This window comes from Sturnus vulgaris, chromosome 3, assembly GCF_052056855.1.
Source record: "Sturnus vulgaris isolate bStuVul1 chromosome 3, bStuVul1.hap1, whole genome shotgun sequence".
NCBI lineage: Eukaryota > Metazoa > Chordata > Aves > Passeriformes > Sturnidae > Sturnus > Sturnus vulgaris.
In genome coordinates this window covers 66301557-66319541 of record NC_142245.1, presented here as the reverse complement: position 1 = coordinate 66319541, position 17985 = coordinate 66301557, and the positions used below count along the sequence as shown (strand labels likewise).

Below are 17985 nucleotides of genomic sequence, written 5' to 3'. Positions count from 1 at the left end.
CACTTTCCAAGCTGGCTGTGGTCTTACATTGTTTACAACTTGCAGAGGATGAACATTTCGAAAGGAAATTAATTTCTTCTTCAGCTCATATGGTTCACAACTTTAAGTGTAATATACTGAATAAAAGAAGCATCTTCTATATATGAATTTAAACCTTATCAATTTTAATAAAAGTTATTGTGGTAGGCAGGATAAATATAGTCTCATAAGCTATATGCTGGCAATTGAAATAAAGTCACATCTTAGGACTTAATTTTTTTCTTTTAAATAAAATCATTGCAAGGCAACAGCTTTCGAACTAATGTTCGAAATGTTTCCTCTTGATCATGAATGGAGACCTTTCCTCCTGATTTTCCCCTTGCCTGGATTTTAATCTTTTTAACGCATACAGGAGGGAAAAAAAAGAAAAGGCTTTTGATAAGCTCTCGGTCCTTTTCCGGGCAATCAGAGCAGTAGACGTTCGGGGGCTCGCTGAAGCCCGCCCGGCTCATCTCCCGCCCTGGCCACGCCCCTTCACTGCCACGCCCCCTCAGGCCCCGCCCCCTCGCGCGTTGGCGGTTGGCGGCCGTTGCCGGCGCGCGCCGGGCGGGGGCGCTGCGGCGGGGGCGGCGCGGGGCGGGCGCGCGCGGAGGCCGCTCTGGCCGGCGCTCGGTGCCCGCCGTGCCCGCGGAGGGAGGGCCCTCGCCCGGCGAGCGGCCAATCCGGGCGGGCGCTGGCGGCGAGCAGGGGCAGAATGGGCTGTAGTTGAGCGAAATAGGGAAAGCGGCGAACAGTGTGGAGCGTTCCCGGTGTAAATAAAAGGGGGGGCGAAAAAAAAAAAAAGTTTGTGGAAGTCGCCGCCCTGCAGCCTCGCTCGGGCAGCGGCGCGGGGGCTTGTGCGGCGCGGGAGCCCGGCACGGAGGACTTTAGTGCGCGGCGTTAACACGCTCTGCCTATTGTTTGTGTTTTTTTCCAAAATATGGCAAAGGTTCAGGTGAACAATGTAGTGGTGTTGGATAATCCTTCTCCTTTCTACAATCCTTTCCAGTTCGAAATCACATTCGAGTGCATAGAGGACCTGTCTGAAGGTGAGTAGAATTTTTCTCCCCGATACGGATTTTCCAACCCCGGGCTCTGAGCTCGGGGCATTTAAGGCTTAAACTTTGCACAGGCCTGCGCCTACAATTTAACAGTCTCTCCACCTCGGCCGCATCGCCGTGCCGAGCCGAGGGGATGTGCCGGCCGGGCGAGGGGATGTGCCGCTCCCGCCGAGCCCGGCGCCGGCGAAAGTTGGCGGCGTCCGCCCGCTCTGGGCGCCGAGCCGGGCCCGCCGCCTCTCCCCGCCATCGGCGAGGCGGCGAGCTGCCGCAAGTTGCGAGGAACTTGTTAGAGTGGAGGTAGCCATGTTGCCAGCTTTGTGTGTGCGTGGGGGGAGCGAGCGGGAGAGAGGAGGGTTGAACCGGGCTCGGCGGCCGCGCATCCCCGCGGGCACACGGGATGCTGCGCGTTTAGCCCCGGCGGTGGTCGGAGCGCGGAAAACGCTCCGCGGGGATGCGTTTCGCTGGCCTCGTGCTCCATTTTAATACGAGGGAAAAAAAAAAAAAAAAAAAAAAAAAAATCACGGTGGGAGGCAGGGGCGGGCTGGCTGGCTGGCCCCGCATGCCGGCACCACACAGCCGCGGTAGGTGCGCGGGGGCCGGGGGCATGGCTCGGAGGGGAGCGCTGGCTGCGGGAGCCCCGCCGCGGGGGAGGGGGCCGCCCGCCTGCCACTATTTTTGGAAGTCACTCGAAAGTTACCGGGAGCCGCCAGCGGGTGGGGGGCGGCCCCGGCCCTGCAGCCCTACGGGGACCCCCGTCCTGAGCCCGGGCCGGGGCCGGCACCGCGCTCCCGCCTTTCCCCCGAGTCGGGCGGGCCGCGAGCCGCCCTCGCCCCGGCCGCGCTCCGCAGCGCCGCCCCCCGGCCGGCCGCGGGACGCGCCCCGAGAGGCCGCGCGTCGCCCCGCGGGCGGGAGTTTCGAACGGCTCGGGGCGAGGGAGGGAATGCGGGGCGCTCCTGCCCGCCGGCGGGCCGGGGAGCAGCTGCTGCCCCGGGAGCTGGGCGGCCTGTGAGCGGGAGAGGACGCTGCCTGGCCGGTACTCGGCGGAGCCCAGCGCCGCCTGCTCGCCAGAGAGCCCCGCGGGCGGAGGGGCGAAGGCAGGGATGAGGAGACGGGGAGTTGAGTGCTGTTGTGGCTAGGGTGCCCTGGCAGGCTCGCTATCGCTGCGGTTTAACTCGCCTCACCCCGCCTGCCTCTGCAGCAGCGCGTACTTGTGCGTGCCGGCGGGATGGTGACAGCGCGGGGAGGGAGGGACGGCCGCCGTGGCGGGAACTTCGGAGGAAGTCTCGCCTGAGCCAGGGCTTCCTCTAGGCCTCGGCCGCCCGTCTCCTCCCTTCGTGCCACTGACCGACGCACTAGCTGGAGCTGTGCTCCATGCACGTTGCTGGGTGCATCTCTCCGGTCAGCCTGGCCCCATGGTCCGAGGTGCAGCATCGGACCCCCCCGTGGCAACTGCTATGGCAGGTGGCAGTGCCCATCACAGGGGCTCCATGCAAGATGTTAGGCTTTTCCTTCCACTTGTGCATAGTTGTGTGTGATGTGCTCCTCACACTTAGGATTTATGTTAAAGTTAATCCTGGACACGCCTGGACAGTCGTGATGAGAAGAATTATAGATTGTCAAATGCAGAATTCTTAGCTCCTTTCCCCCACCAACACAAGTTAGACTATAGGATAAATTAGGGATGAACGCTTTTATCTTTCACATTTTAAAATAAGCTTAAACACAGCCATTGCATACTTCGTGAAAAGTAATTTCTTTAGCTTTCCTGTGCTAGTATGTCTGTTTACTGTGCTGTTTTCAGCCTATCCTCTGCAACACTGATCCTAAAATTAAATCCATGAACTCCAGCCCTCTCCTTCCTAAAGCTGTTGTTCTGTATCAATAGACTTAAGTAACATTTAAAATTTATTTTTAAAAAGTCTAGTTTTAGTACTAAATACTATGAGTTGCTTAGAATAAGTTTTATACTGTTCTCCTAGAATAATGGCACTGGATGGTATTATAGTCTTACCTAAAAGTCCACACTTCTTGTAAGTAGTAATTTGTCCTTAGATGCAGACAAGAAAGTTCTTTAATTATCCTTGATGAGTACCCTGCAATGCTGGCAACAGCCAGTACTTCATGCTTAAAAGGTAAATAAAACCTCTGATACAGTACCTGGGAAACTGCTGTGTCGTACAGAGGAGTAAAATCTCTTCCCAAGCCCTGTTTATTATGATAGTTAAGCCCGCAAAACCTGCACCGATGATAAACAATAGAAGCAAGAAGAATTCACTAATGAAGAAAGAGAGTTGCAATCTCAAAGCAGTCAAGTTCTGTTTAAGTGCTGATTTTTTTTTTCTATGCTTAAATTCCATTCCTGCATCCAGAAATGATGAGGCAGACCTTTGGATTTTGCCGAGTGTACTAATCAAGTTAATGCAATAGCTTACAGGTTTGTGCTTTTGCAAAGGCAATCAGGGCATTGTTCACAAGGGGGGAAAAAAGAAATATACCATGTAAGTTTTTAAGGTACAGTTCTGAAACAACACATTAAGAAGTGTAAGTTATAGTTTTTGATTGTGGTCTTTTTTTTCCCTCTTGTTTTAATAACCCCAAAATCTGTCTTGCAAGATTAGTTTCACATGTGTAAATAATACTGTTTTTGAATCAAAAAGGGAAGGTGAAAAGCTGATCCAGGAAGAGCCAATTTGGGCTAATATACAGTTTCAACTTGAAAACATCTGTGGGTTAGAAAAAACTGAATTGTAATAAATGTTTGGGTTTAGAGCATGGCTTTTAAGAAGCAAAATGCTACTTTTTTTTTTTTTTTAACTATAATTCCATTTCAGGATGTAGATAAAATCCAAGCATCACTGTCTTTAAGAATATGGCCTAGTCATGCTGTCACAATTTTATGTAATTCTCCAGGTAACACAAGTGATACATGAAGGAATGGGGACGTACAGTTAATGTGCCTGGAGTTTACCCAGTGGTTTTTTTCCTCAATTAACTACTTTCTATGATCTGTGTAATTTAAGCTGTGAGGTGTATATATGAAAGGGGGAATTTTGGTTTTGGGAGGTTAGTTGGTATTCAAGGATGTGATGATTTATAGGCATCATCCCTCTGCTGCTGCCATTCTGACAGACTTTGTGAGAAGATGCTCAGCACAGGTCCCAATTAGTAAAAGGGCTCTGTTCTCTGTATAAATTTAAAAATTAACCTCACTGTGACAAACAGAGGGACTCCTGTGGTACAGCTGATTAGAGAGAGAAAGTGGGATGATCTGGTTCATGAGGACAGGGTCAGACATCAGTAAATTTCTCTGATGAGGGACAGGTCCTTGTTATTTTAGGCTTGTTGGCAAAGAAGTAATTTTAGGCTATGCAAAACGGTAGATAGGCAAGAGTGGAAGACTTCTAACTGTAATGGTACATAATGTTTGTTTTTATTTATTTTTTTCTTTTTTTTTAATGTAGATTTGGAATGGAAAATAATTTATGTGGGTTCAGCTGAAAGTGAAGAGTACGATCAGGTGTTAGACTCTGTTTTAGTTGGACCGGTTCCTGCGGGCAGACACATGTTTGTATTTCAGGTAAGTTTGATTTAACCGTTTCTAAAATAGTTGTGCTAATTTGTTTAGGGATAACTGTATCAAACTAAGAGACACTTGAAAAATAATGGTAAAAAAATACCACAGTGAGCTCCTCAGGTATGATTACCTGCCTTTAAAATCTGTTCTTGAGCCTTGTACTTCTTTCCCCTGATACTTCTTGTTTATTTTTTTTATTTGTGGTATCAATAATAACTGATAAAAGCACATTTCCCATAACTACTGAGAATTTTAACTAGTCTGGTTCATAATCAGCAGTGCCAGTTGCCTGGTTTACACCAGCACCATCGGGCTACCTCTTCTGCCACTGGTGGCAGTTTCAGACAATCAAGAGCACTAGGTTAATGTAGACAACACCTTCAGAGGATCAGGCCAACAAACTAATTCTAAAGCTCAGCCAGAACAATCAGAAAGTTTGTTTCTGTTTGGCAGAACACATGTTCAGCTGTGATGTTTGGCTAAGCATGCTATATCATAACAAAATACAGTGATTTCTAAAATAAAGATAGAAATTCAGTGGCAAATGGGAGACATTTAGGTAGGACACAAGTGTGTAAATCAAGACTGTACAAAAAAATCTAAGCATGTGAGAGTCATATAAAATACTGCTGTTGAAGCCAAAAGTTAATAAGGAATAATGAAGGAAAAGTAAACAGGGAAAGAGCAACACTAAGATGGCCTACTGGCCTAGTCTTGTTTCTGTTTTAACTCAGTGAGAGGCAGGGGAACAACCTGAAGTGGACTTGCCTGAATTCTTACAGAAGCTTTCTTTTGTTTGGGATAATTTCTTTGGTGGTGGTGGGTTTTTTTTGTTCATTTTTATTCAAAACTATAATTTTTATTAAAACTAACACATTCTTCTCTATGAAATACTAGAATTTTTCCTGTAAACTGTCAGCAAAATCCATTGGATGAAAACTCAGATACAAACTGAGTATGTTTTATTGTATAAGAACCCTGCTATTTTCCCAAATACTATAAATTCACTTAACTAATGGCAAATGCATTCTGAAGAGTGAGCATTAAAAACCTGGAAGTACTGATGAATCTCTTATTTCTCATGGTTACTGTAGTTGGTTTAAAATAATAGCAGCATTTGTGAGGCATTCTGATTAATCCTCTAACTTCCAAGAAAGGTAGTTTATTTGGCATTTTAGGGATGTGTTTGTTTATTCTGGGCCTTTTTGTTTTGGTTTTTTACTTAAAAGGACTGGGTTAAGGAGTAGGATTAGACTGGAGGCTGCAGCATTTATCAACCACATACATGCAAATCAGTGTTGAAATGATTCCGTTTGGTTTTGGAGCCAGGCCTAATTTTTCCACACTACAAATAAAGCAGATGTGTAACAAATGCATCATTTATTAACAGTTTTTCCATTATCAAGCCATTATAGCTTATGGCATTAATTGGTAAGAAATAGGTGATGCTTTGTTGCTCTCAGAGGGGCTACCTTGTGTTTGTATGTTGGAAAATTAGCTGAAATCTACATTCCTAATTTTAAAAATGCACTGTTCTTAATCAAAGGTCCAAAGATTCCTTGTTGATGGTGATGGGAAGGAACAAGAAGCAGGTGCCTAAAGAAGGCATGTTTCAGCTGTATGATTGGGCAGGTCTCAAATTAAATTCACTGTAGAATAGACACAGCAATTGTATCCTGGTTATAAATAACACTGCAGCTAAAATAGGAGGAGATGGGTAGAGATTTTGCTTAGACTGGGAGTAGGTCCTGTAGGAGATTTCTTCTGTTAAAATATCCTTTTTATTTCTTATGAAAGTATGGTGGGGTCTGAGTATATTATGCTTCAAAGGCTCTGGATTTCAGGTGAGGGTAGGACTAAGCTCATGTGTACACAGGAGGCCACCAAAACCCAAAGTGCTGCAATGCACTTTGCTGATGACTGAAGCAGCCTGGGGTACAGAGAAGAAACAAGCAGGGGAAGGCAAGAATGGGGCAAAGCACAGAACTGCAGGAGGCATGTGATACAAAGAAAAGAGACTGTGTTAGTGGGGAATAGCATAAGGAAAGGACCTTTGCAGAGGAGTACAAAATTTTCAGATAATCTGCTGTAGATTTTTCTAGATAGGAAAATGGCTGAAATAGCAACTGAAATGGAGTATCACACAGATTACCAAGGATGATAAAAACACTTCAGATGAAAAAAAGATGTGGATCAGGTTGGGAATTCAGCCTTACAGAAAGATGGACAATTACTGTGCTTTTCACACTTAGAAAAGCAGCTTTTTATTTTAAAAACCTCAAAATATTACCTTTAAAAGGGTTTCAATAGTAAAGGCCCACAGCTTGGCCTGTTTGTTTCTAAATACCAAGATATATGTAGTGAAACCTGATTCCTTCTTGATTCTCTTGGGAATTTGTAATAAAATCACTTATTTTTGAGCATATAAGCACATAAATAATTTACTCTCCTTAAGTGGGCATATAACCTTTGCTACCTACTCTTCAGCAATACTATGTAGATAAATAGCATGTGGAAGAGCAAGATGGTTCAAGGCAACATACACATGGGCTGATTTCATAAAATTCTTAAGTAATTTATAGCATAAGAATCGCATATTAAGACAGTGATTTTTATGCAAAAATTCATCTACTGCCTGTTTGTAGATAATCTGCTTATTTATCATTTGGTCATACTAAGCTCTTCTTTTTTTCTTCCACCTGTATATGATCTTTGGTTCCCGAATAATTAAGACGTTTGACAAAAACAGGAAGTTGAAAATTTGAGAAGACTGTTTTAAACAGTCTTCAGTGTCTTTTTCATGCAGCAAAACAATGTTTGAGAGATAAGCAGAATTAGAACAGAGTATTTCCTTGAGTTCAGAACTGTGTTATAGGATATTACAAGACAGAAAATGACAGTGGGAACCTGGAAAACTAAGATCCTACATTAAAATGTGAGTTGAGTTTAATGGGGAGTTAAATGAAACATGGTCCTTCTGTTGCCCATTACTGTGGAATTTAAAGTGATCAGATAATTCTGGGCACTGTTAGAACAAGACTGCTGAATTAATGTAATGATTTAATCTGTATTGGCACTTCTTGTGATTTCCTCAAGCTTCTGCATTTTTTTCTGCTCCTTGGCCATCTTTACCATTCCCCTATGCTAGTTGTAAAGCCATTCAGTCATTTTCTATTTCCTTCAGGGTTGGAGGAAGATGAGTTCTACCTGATTCCCTGGTTTCTTCTCCTCCCTCTGGTGTATTTCTACCTGAGAAGTCTGACTCATCTAATTCTTCTGCAAAGTGCCTACAGCTTCTCACAAAAAGCTAGACTAGTTTGAAGGCTTAGAATTGAAGTGGCAGAGAGTAGATGCCAATGCTGCATGAGCAGCAGCTTCCAAATTTCACCATGCTGGAGCATATAAATACTACAGAAAAGTAGGAATGAGAGGGACAACAGGAATTAATTCCATTCATCCTCTGTCATTAGGCAAGGTTTGTTACACCCAAATCATCTGAACACACATTACTCATACCAACTTGTTCTCACAACATGAGTGTTCATTGTTGACTTCAGATTTTCATGTGGAATTGTAAATAGGAAGCTGTTTTACTATGCTGGGATTGCTTTTACTTAAAATCCTGCAGCAGAATCAGGCATCACATTTTATCAACAGATGTGGTAGTTAGGAGGCATTTTAAGGGACTGACGTGAGTCACGTTTTATGAGACAAATTTTATTGATAAGTAACTGCAGAGCCATGGTAAGTAAGGACATTGAGGAAGATTGTATCATTTGCTTATTAATTAGGTTTGCATACTGGCTAAAAATGTTCAGTTGTCTTGGAGAGATGATGCATTAAACTGCATAAATTTTAGTGAACATAGGTATTAGGAATGAAGCCAGAGAAAGTACTTCATTTCCTTTCCTAGAAATCTGTGGAACAGCTCAAACCTTACCATAGCCCATCCCTTTTCTTGCTGAAGTATGATTTGCAGTCTGTAGTTTCAAGGATTTAGTCTTGTTAAGAGCACACATACAGACCAATTCAACCTTGAGAGTGTATGAGAAAATCATCTTGCTCTACTAAATTACCAAGATGGGCTGGAGAACCATGGCAGCGTAGAACTGGAGTGGTGTTGGAACCCCTGTCTGAACAATGGTTTAGCTGATCACATATTTAAAAGGAGTTTTGGATCAAACCTGGCCAATCGCCCGTGAGAAATGTCAGCAAACAATTTTACTGTATTCCAATTCTGTCGTTAGAGGATGGTGTTCTAAATCTAGGGTTGATGTTGTGAAAGCAGTATATTTTCTGGTTAACTTGAACAATTTTAAATATAGTCGCAACTTAGCTGCTGAAACACACTACTTGAGATTCCCCTGCTAGGTAGGCATGTGCTATCAATTTTAATTTATCTTTCCCTTTCACATTTAGGCTGATGCACCTAACCCAGGGCTTATTCCAGATGCAGATGCAGTAGGTGTAACAGTTGTGCTAATTACATGCACTTACCGAGGTCAAGAATTTATTAGAGTCGGCTACTATGTAAACAATGAATATACTGAAACAGAACTGAGAGAGAATCCACCAGTAAAACCAGATTTTTCTAAGGTAAGGCATGTTTTATTTTAGTCATGTATCAGAGGTATTATGCTTATAGAAAAATGTTTTTAAGAAACAAACCCAAACCCCAAGTGATTTCATAAAATGCATGGAATGAGGCATCAAATAATGGAAAATACTTGGGGTGACAAACTGCAAGTGCCATGTAGTTGTCATAAATTTAGGTGATACTGAAAAATCATGAAAAATTGCCACCATCTTGAAGACTTGGCTGTACTTTCATACTGACTGTGAAATAAACCATTGGATTTATTTCCACCTGCACCATTGTTTACAAAGTGACTCTGTTCTTCAGAAAAACAGAGTAAATACTTTTTCTACTCCATCAACCTGGAACTAAGTTGTAGACATGCATTTACTACAGTTGTTACTCAGCTATTCTAGTGTTAGAGCTATAGTTTCTGCAAAATTTTAACAAACAAACTGAGGTGTGATATGAGAGAACATGGGTAGCCTGGTTGGATGACTATCTGATGTCTAATTTGACAAACGAAGTATACAGATAAAGTTATAAAAATATACATCCTTCATATTATCAGTTAAACCAGGACTAGAATTAAAAGAGGAAGTGAAATAATATGTTTTTCTATGCTTAACTTAATTTTCAGTGATCAGATACTAAGTATGCTCTGAAAATTATAGTAAAGTTTGAGGATTCTTAAACTTTGGGTATGCTCCTTTCTTCTTTATTTCTTTCATTTAAAACATACCTTATTTGTTATGTTGGTTGTCAGTGCCAAAATAATTACTCCCTTTAAGCACTTGAATTTAGAATGCCTAGAACTACTTGTCTTCATTCTCTGTTTATATAAAAAGCTATCTTTGCTGCTATGGAAGAGAACAGCAAAAGCTATCATATATTTATATACAGAGTCCTTAATGTGACTTGGGGACAAAAAGGAAGTGCGCAAGTAGAAGGTTATTAAAATGATTGATTAATTATTTGGTAATAAGCTCTGCTAGGTTCTAAAAAAGAAATGGTCTTTTTAGTTTGCATAAGGGGTAAGGAAATACTTAATGAGAGTACACTTTCTTGGAGAATAAAATTGAGAAAGCAAATCTTTCCTGTGACCAGTCTTAACTGTCATAGTGAGTGTCTACTGGTGCTAAGTTGCCATCCTCTGGGTAACTATATATAATCTTTCACCCCTTTTCAAAAGAAAATTAGCTATTTTTTTTGCTGCATACGTAAACAAATACAACATGTTTTCAAAGGAAAATGAAGGCCAGCCATGAGAATAAGATAGATGACTAATCATGTCCACTGCCACAGTGTTAGTATCTTCCAAATATTTATATTTTTATGTTAAAACTCCAGTAGATGAATCCTGTTAGTGAAATCAGTCTGAAGTTTGGTAGCTTAAGGATAAGATTGTACTTCTCAATGAAGATGAGAAGTTGATGGAATTGATGGATACTGCAAATACCATAAAGTTGATGCAAAATGTGATGAAGTACTGTGGTTTGTAAAATCCTTGTGGGGGTAGAAGTTATTTGCTTTACTAAAAGCTGGATAAGATAATAAACACTTGCACTTTACTTGTGGATTTCTTTCACAGCCTTGCCTTGCAGAACAGTTAAAATACTGTTTTGAGAAAGTGGTTGTTTTGCTGAGTATAATATTAGGGAAAATTAGTAAGTGGTGTCCTGTAAGCACATTTTTGATCCATAGGTAGTAGCTATAGATCACATTCACATCACATTGATGTGAATTCCCTTTTTAAACAAATTGTTTTATGCAAACAAGGCTATAGGGACTAAAAGGAAAAAATCTATATGCATATAAACTCCAGTTTGAGATGTACACATTACAATCCATATATTTTCTTCTTTCCCAGCTTCAAAGGAATATTTTGGCATCTAATCCCAGAGTCACAAGATTCCACATTAACTGGGAAGACAACACTGAAAAACTGGAAGATGCAGAGAGCAGTAACCCAAATCTACAGTCCTTGCTTTCCACAGATGCATTACCTTCAGCATCAAAGGGGTGGTCAACATCAGAAAATTCACTAAATGTTATGTTAGAATCTCATATGGACTGCATGTGACTAACCACCATCTTTTTTGGTACTGTATATGTGTTAAACTGTAAAAACAACCAGAACTATTTCCCTCAAATTCCATAAGTACATAGTTGAAGCAATGTGAAGAACTTGTTTTAAAACATCCTGTAGAAAGTTTATAAAAAAAAACCAAAAAAAACCCAACAAACAAACAGTATTTGAGCAGATTGTGAAATATAAATACAACTATTTTTAAGTAATTGCCTTTTTTTTCTCTAATGTGTTATTCTATGTGGTCTAAACCAAACCTGATTAAAGTATATGTATTCCCTTCCCTCCCCCTTACTTTGTAAGCACTATTAAAAGCTAAAAAAAGTTTAAAAGTTAAAACATTCAGGCAAAATGAAGGAATAATGCCATGTCCTCATCTCTGCTATCCAGATTGCCAAATATAAAGTGTCCTTTAATAGCAGCTTAAGAACAAAACTGTCATTAGATGAAGTGCAAAGAAAGAAAGTATCTTAATAACAAACAAAGTCCAAAAATGTCCTTTTGCTCTGAAAGCAGACAGCACAGTATAATTTTAGGTGCAAGCTTCTTTTCCTTTCAAGGCACATACTTGTTACTTAAAGCCTGCAATTTGAGATTTACCATCTGCTATCTTGGATTTTAGGACTTTTTTTTTAAAATCTCCTCCTGCTGCTGTTTAGTCTAACTGTGGTTTTGTTCAGGACAGTGTTTCATGTGGATTGGGATGGGTACCTCAGGAAAGAACCCTTTTTAAGCCCCCCTAATAGCATACCCAAGTGGCTGGAAGGGTGCAAGCAATTACTAGGAGATTCTAAGCCTCAAAAGCAATAGTGTGAATATGCCAAATATGTTCTTCTGCAAGATTGTTATGGATCACTGCTGGTTAGTATGTTTGTTTTCAGCCATGCTCTGTTGTAGTCTTTTTCAGTAGTAGTAAGGAGTTTGGGTGTGTTTTCATTTTTTTGGAAACACCTGGAATTTTAAACTTCTCTGTTTTCTCTCTAGCCTTTAATCCTAGTTACCGGTATAAACCCTGTTGTGGTAGGCCTGACACACTCAGGAATACATTATTTGCCCTGAAGCTCTTGCAGTGAGATATCCCTATTACCTGAGGCATCCTTGAAGATAAAAGAAACTAAGCAGTAACCTGTAAAGACTTAAGACATTGTTATGACACTTAAGAATTTAGTTATTCCTTCCAATCCTCATTAGCCTTATTTCTGTTTACTGTGCCTGTATGTGCATTTAAATTGTAATCTGTCATGCTGGATATAGTTCTACTATTTACTAGTCACTGCCCAAATTAGTAGACCCTTGTAGGTTCTGGGCCTTTCAAGAAAAGGTAGATTTCATGATGATTGACAGTGTAGCTCTGAATGAAAATAGAATGATTTCCATTCTCTTTCTGCATTATCTAATGGGGATGAAGATGTCCCAGACAGTCCTTCTGTCTTTCCATGTCATTAGTGAAATTGTCTGCATTTCAAATGTGTGTTTTTTAAACTGGAAAGGAATGACCCAATCTGAATGTTTTTCTTGTATAACAACTCAGTAGTACTTATCTAGGGTAGATGAATGAATTAATGAAATTCATTAATATTTGGAGGCCTAGTTTTAATATGTGTTCTTAACAATCTCTCTCTAATTGTTTAAAGTGATAACCAGAAATCTAAAAATATTAACACTCACCAGTGTGACTTAACACGAAGAACTGGTTTCCTGAACTAGCATTACTTCACTTGAGGGCTGAAATTCTGTGAACTTTGATTTTCAATTATATTGCAACTTTTAGGTCTGCAGTGACATTTTGAGATATTTCATGCACCTTATGTTCTATTTATAAGTCTATTTAAGATATCTCATAAATGTAAGCATGTAAATAATGTAGTTATCTGCTGAACGATTGACAGGCTTGTGAAGTCTGCCTTGAATTAAGGCTACTGTAGTAGTATCTCACACTCTTGCCTCTATTGAATATTCAAATGAAAACATGATCCAAGTACAAGCTGTAACCAGAATCCATCCACTGGTAGCATGAAGGCTTTTTAGAAGCATATGCCACAAAGTGATGGAAGCAAACCATTATTGCTGCTACTGCAAAACCAACTACAAAATGTAGTCAGCAAAACTATGTCACCCAGCAACCCAATTAATTTAGAGGAATGGAAAAGTGAAGCTCTGTTGTTAGTCTAAAAAGTCATCTGTGCATGAGACCTTGGGTGCAATAAACTTCAGGCTTGACTGTAGCAGGATGCTGCAATAGTTTGACACCACCTTACCTAATACACTGATGTGGCCTTGATGGGGCTGACCCACCACTAGCAGGAAGAAGAATACTGTGCTTGGTGAAAATCGGAGACAAACAACCCTACCTCATGATCTTTGCAAGATAAATGGCATTTCTGTGCTTTTTAAGAGACTGGGTGTCTCAGGTCTTTGCAACTTTGTCCAAATCTTAGCAATCCATACATCCTGCCTTTTGAGTACTGCATTTCCTGACAGAGACAGAATTTGAGGAACCAATTTCCAGTCCCTCAGAGACTTCAGGCAATATCACAGCACAAACTTAGTGGTATTAAAGGACAGAATGCATGTAGGGAGCCTGTGAAGACTTGTCCCTAACCTCTGAACGTTTCAGAACAGCAAGCCTGTGCACATGACACAGCCAACCAGTGCTGACATCACAGCATTATAGTTTCAAGGTTGAAGATGTATTCATCTTGCCACAAATCTTAATTTGCAGAGGCCACCACGATGCAAAGGAATGCTACAGATTCTGACAGGACTGGTGATATATCTCACTGTGTTTTCATCTCAGACAGGCAGACGATTAGAAGACTGTCATAATGCTTATCAGAGGTTATTCGTGTACAAAGAAGTAAGCAGATCACAGACAAGGTAACATGGATGAAAAATGTGTGTGTTTTTTTTGTCTAGCTTGAAAAAAAGTTGTCCCTCAGCTACAGTCACTGATTTATTCAGGTATCACCTTCAATCTGAATTACTATGACATGTAAATTTGAAGGAGGGAAAATCAAAATGGAGACCAGTGAAATTTAATCTTTCCAGTGGCTTTACAAAGCTTCACTGAAAAAGCCAACCCTTACTACCAGTCTTCAACAATGAAGCAACTAGGAACTTTGCTACAATAATCACAGTAACTTAGTTTAGGGCTTACCAGACACTGTATTCTCGTGATGGGAGTGACAATGTCACAAAGAAATCTGGTGATCTGACAGTCCATTGTTTTCTTTGGAGTGCCTCAGCTGCTGGTTTTCTGGAAGTCTGCTCAGACTGAAAGGTAGCCACTTGCAGCTAGACTGATCATCTGACATCTAAAAATGCTGGTAGGAAGGAAAAAGGAAAGACCCCAAACATGCTATGCATGTATACTAGCAAATCTTCATTTATCAGAGACAGAAAAGGGCAAAGTTAACTAAATCTTCTGGCTTCTGTCTGAACAGCTGCAGATCCTTCACATACCAACTACCCTACTCCTTATCCACAGCACCGTGGTCTGCAAGAGTACAGATTATCTAATTTATTTTGAGAGGCACAGAAGTTTGGCCAGGAGATGATGGGTTAATTGTTGCTGTTGTTGCTGGCTGGGGGACTCTGCCAAGTGCCAGCCAGGAAGATGCAGCAAAACTGTCAACTACATGTAAGGACTGGCAGTGTGTGTGGAACTCTTCTTCGTAGGCCCTCCCATCTCTGTTTCTGTTTCCAGTTATAGTTCTGCTTCTTAAAAGCTGGTCTTGTAGTGTTTGATATGAGAGAAGCACTGGAGAAGATGGATGGAGGGCGTTTTCCTAGATTTTTGGTCTAGGCAAAAATGATAAAAGGAAGAGGCAGAGGCAGCTGGAGGCACTAGGAAGGCTTTCTTAAAGGCAAACCGAAGGCTTCTACATGGAACTTAGGGGGTAATTTCAGGAGGAGACGGAAGAAGGATACACTTAAACATGTCCAGCTTTAGGTAATGCAGTTTTGGAGGCACAGTTGGGTAGTCACTGTCCATGGCCCAAGGGGTGTGACTGCAGACAGGAGAAAGTCAGAGGAAGGAGGTGTCTGTGCTGCACAAGGACTACACCAGATGCAAGAGACAACAGCTACATATAACCAGCACTATTAAGAACTGGCTGAATTGAACTGGCAGAAACTTTTATGGAGTTCTTTGGTCTCCCTCCAAAACTCCCTTGGACCATGAGATAAGGTCAAAATAAGGGTATCCTCCAGTTTGTCCATTCTACTAGGAAGATGGAGTTAGACCTACACTTACACAAACTGGAAAGAAGGAGGGGCTTCACAGTATGGTAAAGGAAATGCTGAAGACATCTGCTATCCATCCAAAAATCAACTGCTTGAAATGCGTGCCCTTTCAATGGCAGGATGAAAAAGTCTCATGAAGGCTATCCTGGAGATGTTAGAAGTGTGTAAGACCTGAAACCTTCAACCAACATGACAAGATATGTTCCTGCAGTACTTCCCATCCAACCTAACTATGAGCCTTCAGATATTAAGATGTTTGAAAAAACCCAAATTTTTGAAGACAGGCATCTCTGGCTAAATAATCATCTCTGTCATGCAGGTAGTCAGGGTAAGCTCTCTCAGGACAAAGCCATTTTGGAACAGCATTATTGAGAAGAAACTAAGGGAACTAAAGAAGAGATGGGACATTGTTACAGATGGGACATGTCTGACAATGTTTGATCACAGCTTCAAATTTCGTTCCTTCAACAAGTTTAGTAGACTTCCTATGGAGCTAAGGCCTTTCCAACTTGAGACCCAGCTGTTGAAGGAACAGCCAGTGAAGCCATGTTCTCAAGAAAATATTTTCAGGTTACATACTGACAGAAAATACTTCAAGTTCATGTACAATTATAAGTATTCAGGAAAACAATCCCATGGTAGAAGTGATGATCAGAGAAAAATGGCCAAAAGGCTGCATCTGTATTAATAACTTTATTAGGGACAGGATATGAATCCATGGTGGAAAATGGTTTCCTGGCACTACTTTGGCTTATATCAGCTAGGGAAGGCACAGGGAAGCTTGGGGATCTACAGAGAGGGAAAAATATCTCCAGTTTCAGAGTCTTGCATACCTCAAGATACTGACACCATGTACTCTATTTATAACCACAGCTGGATGGTTCATGTCAGTGACTTTGGATTGGTTTCTAATGGATCAGAAGAGAGATAGCTGAAGCCTGCCTACTAGGGGAAAGCTTACTATGAAAGAAGAAAAGACGTGGTTTCCGCTTGAGTCAGTTCCCTTCAATGAAAAGAAACGAAATCGGCAGCAAACTGCTGTTGGCATGATATGGACAGTGTTAGACATGGAAAAATACCAGCAAAAAGGCACTACTTGCAAGGCTATGCAGAGGCTTTGAGAGGCCAGAAGGGTGCATGTCACACAGCTCAGAAAGACATGTTATACAGAACTGGAGAACTGAAGAAACAGCTGATAGTTTCTCAGATTTTTAGGCAAGCTGTTCTAAATACAGTTAACAAAATTCTTTAAGCAACCCATCTGCAGAAGGACACAACAGCAAACAAAATTTTCAGAAATGTGAACAGTCAAATACGCACTAGCAAGCAGCAGAATGACTCTAGCCTGGATGTCCATGAGCTCTATACCTGCCAGCAGCTGGCATGTGTTGGTTCCTGTTGCACACCACTCGATCACTGCTCAATCTCAAGCTCCAGAGGTAAATGAAATACTTTGTTACTAGTGATTACCTTATCCAAATTTTCATGTGTGTCACTGTGCCTCTGGGGACTGCAAAACAGTTCATTTAACTCAGTAGTAAGGTGAGAACCCCCAGAGAGATCTTGTTAAGCCTCCCTAAGTCTCTATCTTAATGGAAAATTGTGTATCAATTTCTAAAAATAAAAGGTAGCTGAATGACTCCCTGAGATTCTCAGATGAGAGACAAGTCAAGGAGAATAAACTGGGCCCATAAAAAAAAACAGTGTGGACGGAACAAAACAGTGGGACAGATGGTTCCCCCATCTTTCATTTACAGATCACAAAGTCCTACAGCGGTCAAATAAATTTTTGCCATTTGAGTCGTGTGCGGGCTGGTCTGCCTGCCAACTGTCATCAAGGAGATGTGAGAGGAACAAACCCTAGTTCTTCATATATGTTGTAAACTTGTACAGAATTCGCAACAGAAAATTTCTGCTGTTTGCAAGAAAGGCAACTTAATAAAACAAGCAAGCTCAGAAACTTATTCACTGAGTGGAGGTAAAGTTTTGTTTTTTTCAAAACAGAGAACAAATTATGTGTCATTTGTAAGGGCTGTTTGCAGCAAGAGGGCAACTTGAGCCTGTGGGTGAGATAGAAAGATGAAGGTCTTCCAAACCTTCACCAAGAAAGCAGGATTTTCTCCTGAGTTGTACTTTCTGAATCAGGTAAAACAGCACAGACTTTGTTTAGAAAGTTCAGGAGAAGGCAGGAACCTGATTGAAAGAGCAGAGACCCAACAGCAAATTAAGCTTCAGGAGTTAGGTCAGTGTTTTCTTAAATTCTGCAAGCCAATTCCAGTACGTCTGTATGGGTTAATGGGCTGCAGCAGGCACATGATATTGCAGGGGCACAAAGTATCATAGTGGATCTCAGAGCACGTGATACCTAAGGTAGACCAGGAAAAAAAGAGAATTTTGGCACAAGGAGAATGTTAATCACCTA

The 17985-nt window shown here is 41.4% G+C and overlaps 2 protein-coding genes across 2 annotated transcripts in view; one reads left to right on the top strand and one right to left on the bottom strand.

The window, feature by feature from the left end:
- MCM9 (minichromosome maintenance 9 homologous recombination repair factor) overlaps positions 1 to 17985 on the bottom strand; it is a 47218-nt gene that overhangs the window by 15529 nt on the left and 13704 nt on the right. The gene's annotated exons all lie outside the window — the stretch shown is intronic.
- On the top strand, positions 674 to 17527 carry ASF1A (anti-silencing function 1A histone chaperone). Its single transcript, XM_014876712.2, has 4 exons — positions 674 to 1067; positions 4541 to 4656; positions 9073 to 9249; positions 11100 to 17527. The coding sequence occupies exons 1-4, from the start codon at positions 959 to 961 to the stop codon at positions 11310 to 11312; spliced, it is 615 nt and encodes a 204-aa protein (XP_014732198.1). The 5' UTR covers positions 674 to 958; the 3' UTR covers positions 11313 to 17527.

Coding starts and splice junctions, on each gene's coding strand:
- ASF1A (XM_014876712.2), top strand. CDS start 959: ATGGCAAAGGTTCAGGTGAACAATGTAGTGGTGTTGGATAATCCTTCT. Junction 1,068..4,540: donor CATAGAGGACCTGTCTGAAG/GTGAGTAGAATT, acceptor TTTTTAATGTAG/ATTTGGAATGGAAAATAATT. Junction 9,250..11,099: donor TAAAACCAGATTTTTCTAAG/GTAAGGCATGTT, acceptor CTTCTTTCCCAG/CTTCAAAGGAATATTTTGGC.